Source organism: Nannospalax galili, unplaced genomic scaffold (assembly GCF_000622305.1).
Source record: "Nannospalax galili isolate Female #2095 unplaced genomic scaffold, S.galili_v1.0 scaffold263, whole genome shotgun sequence".
NCBI classification, from domain to species: domain Eukaryota; kingdom Metazoa; phylum Chordata; class Mammalia; order Rodentia; family Spalacidae; genus Nannospalax; species Nannospalax galili.
In genome coordinates this window covers 1-731 of record NW_008350402.1, presented here as the reverse complement: position 1 = coordinate 731, position 731 = coordinate 1, and the positions used below count along the sequence as shown (strand labels likewise).

At 44.5% G+C, this 731-nt stretch overlaps 1 protein-coding gene across 1 annotated transcript in view; it reads left to right on the top strand.

Moving 5' to 3' along the window:
• LOC115072821 (casein kinase I-like) overlaps positions 1-649 on the top strand; it is a 4,605-nt gene extending 3,956 nt beyond the window's left edge. Inside the window, exon 2 of the mRNA XM_029570750.1 lies at positions 288-649. Within this exon, the coding sequence (XP_029426610.1) occupies positions 288-490 (203 nt within the window). The 3' untranslated portion in view covers positions 491-649. The remainder of the gene's footprint in view (positions 1-287) is intronic.
• The last annotated feature ends 82 nt before the right edge of the window (positions 650-731 follow it).

Genomic DNA, 731 nt, shown 5'->3' with positions numbered 1-731 from the left:
TTTTTTCCCATTCTGTGGGTTTTCTCTTCACTTTTTTGATTGTTTCTTTTGCTGTACAGAAGCTTTTTAGTTTAATGAGGTGCCACTTGTTGATTGCTAACCTTAATTCCTGAGCAACTTCTGTCCGATTTAAAAAATCCTTTCCTACACCTATATCTTATAAGTTATTGTCAATATTTTCTTCTAATAGTTTCAGGGTTTCCAGTTTCACATTGAGGTCTTTGATCCATTTAGAGTTGACTTTTGTGCAAGGTGAAAGATAAGGATCTAGTTTCATTCTTCTGCAGGTGGAGATCTAGTTTTGCCCACACCATTTGTTGAAGATGTTGTCTTTCCTCCATTGCGTGTAGTATCAGAATCCTGGGCCTGGAAGAGGTCACACCCTCAGCTCCCTGTTCAAGACAGAACAGATGCCTCAAGAGGGGCACCAGCTCAAGATAAGTCCAAGATCAGCCCAGGGCTGCAAGAGAGAGGTTGGTCTAGTTACTGAGGGAGTGGCTTCCCAGTCTCTTCTGGTTCCAGTCTGTCACGTGGGTTTCTCTGACAGGGTTGCTGGGTGCTGTTCATCAACAGAAAGGCCAGGAGTGAATTCTGCCAACAAGGTTATTTTCACTCGTTTGGCCAGATCCCACTCTGAGTCCTGGCCTGAGAAGCCGGGCAGTTCCAAGACTGTCCACCCATCATTGTCCACTGGCTGTGGTTTGCCTTCTGTCTTCAGTCATGGTATATAA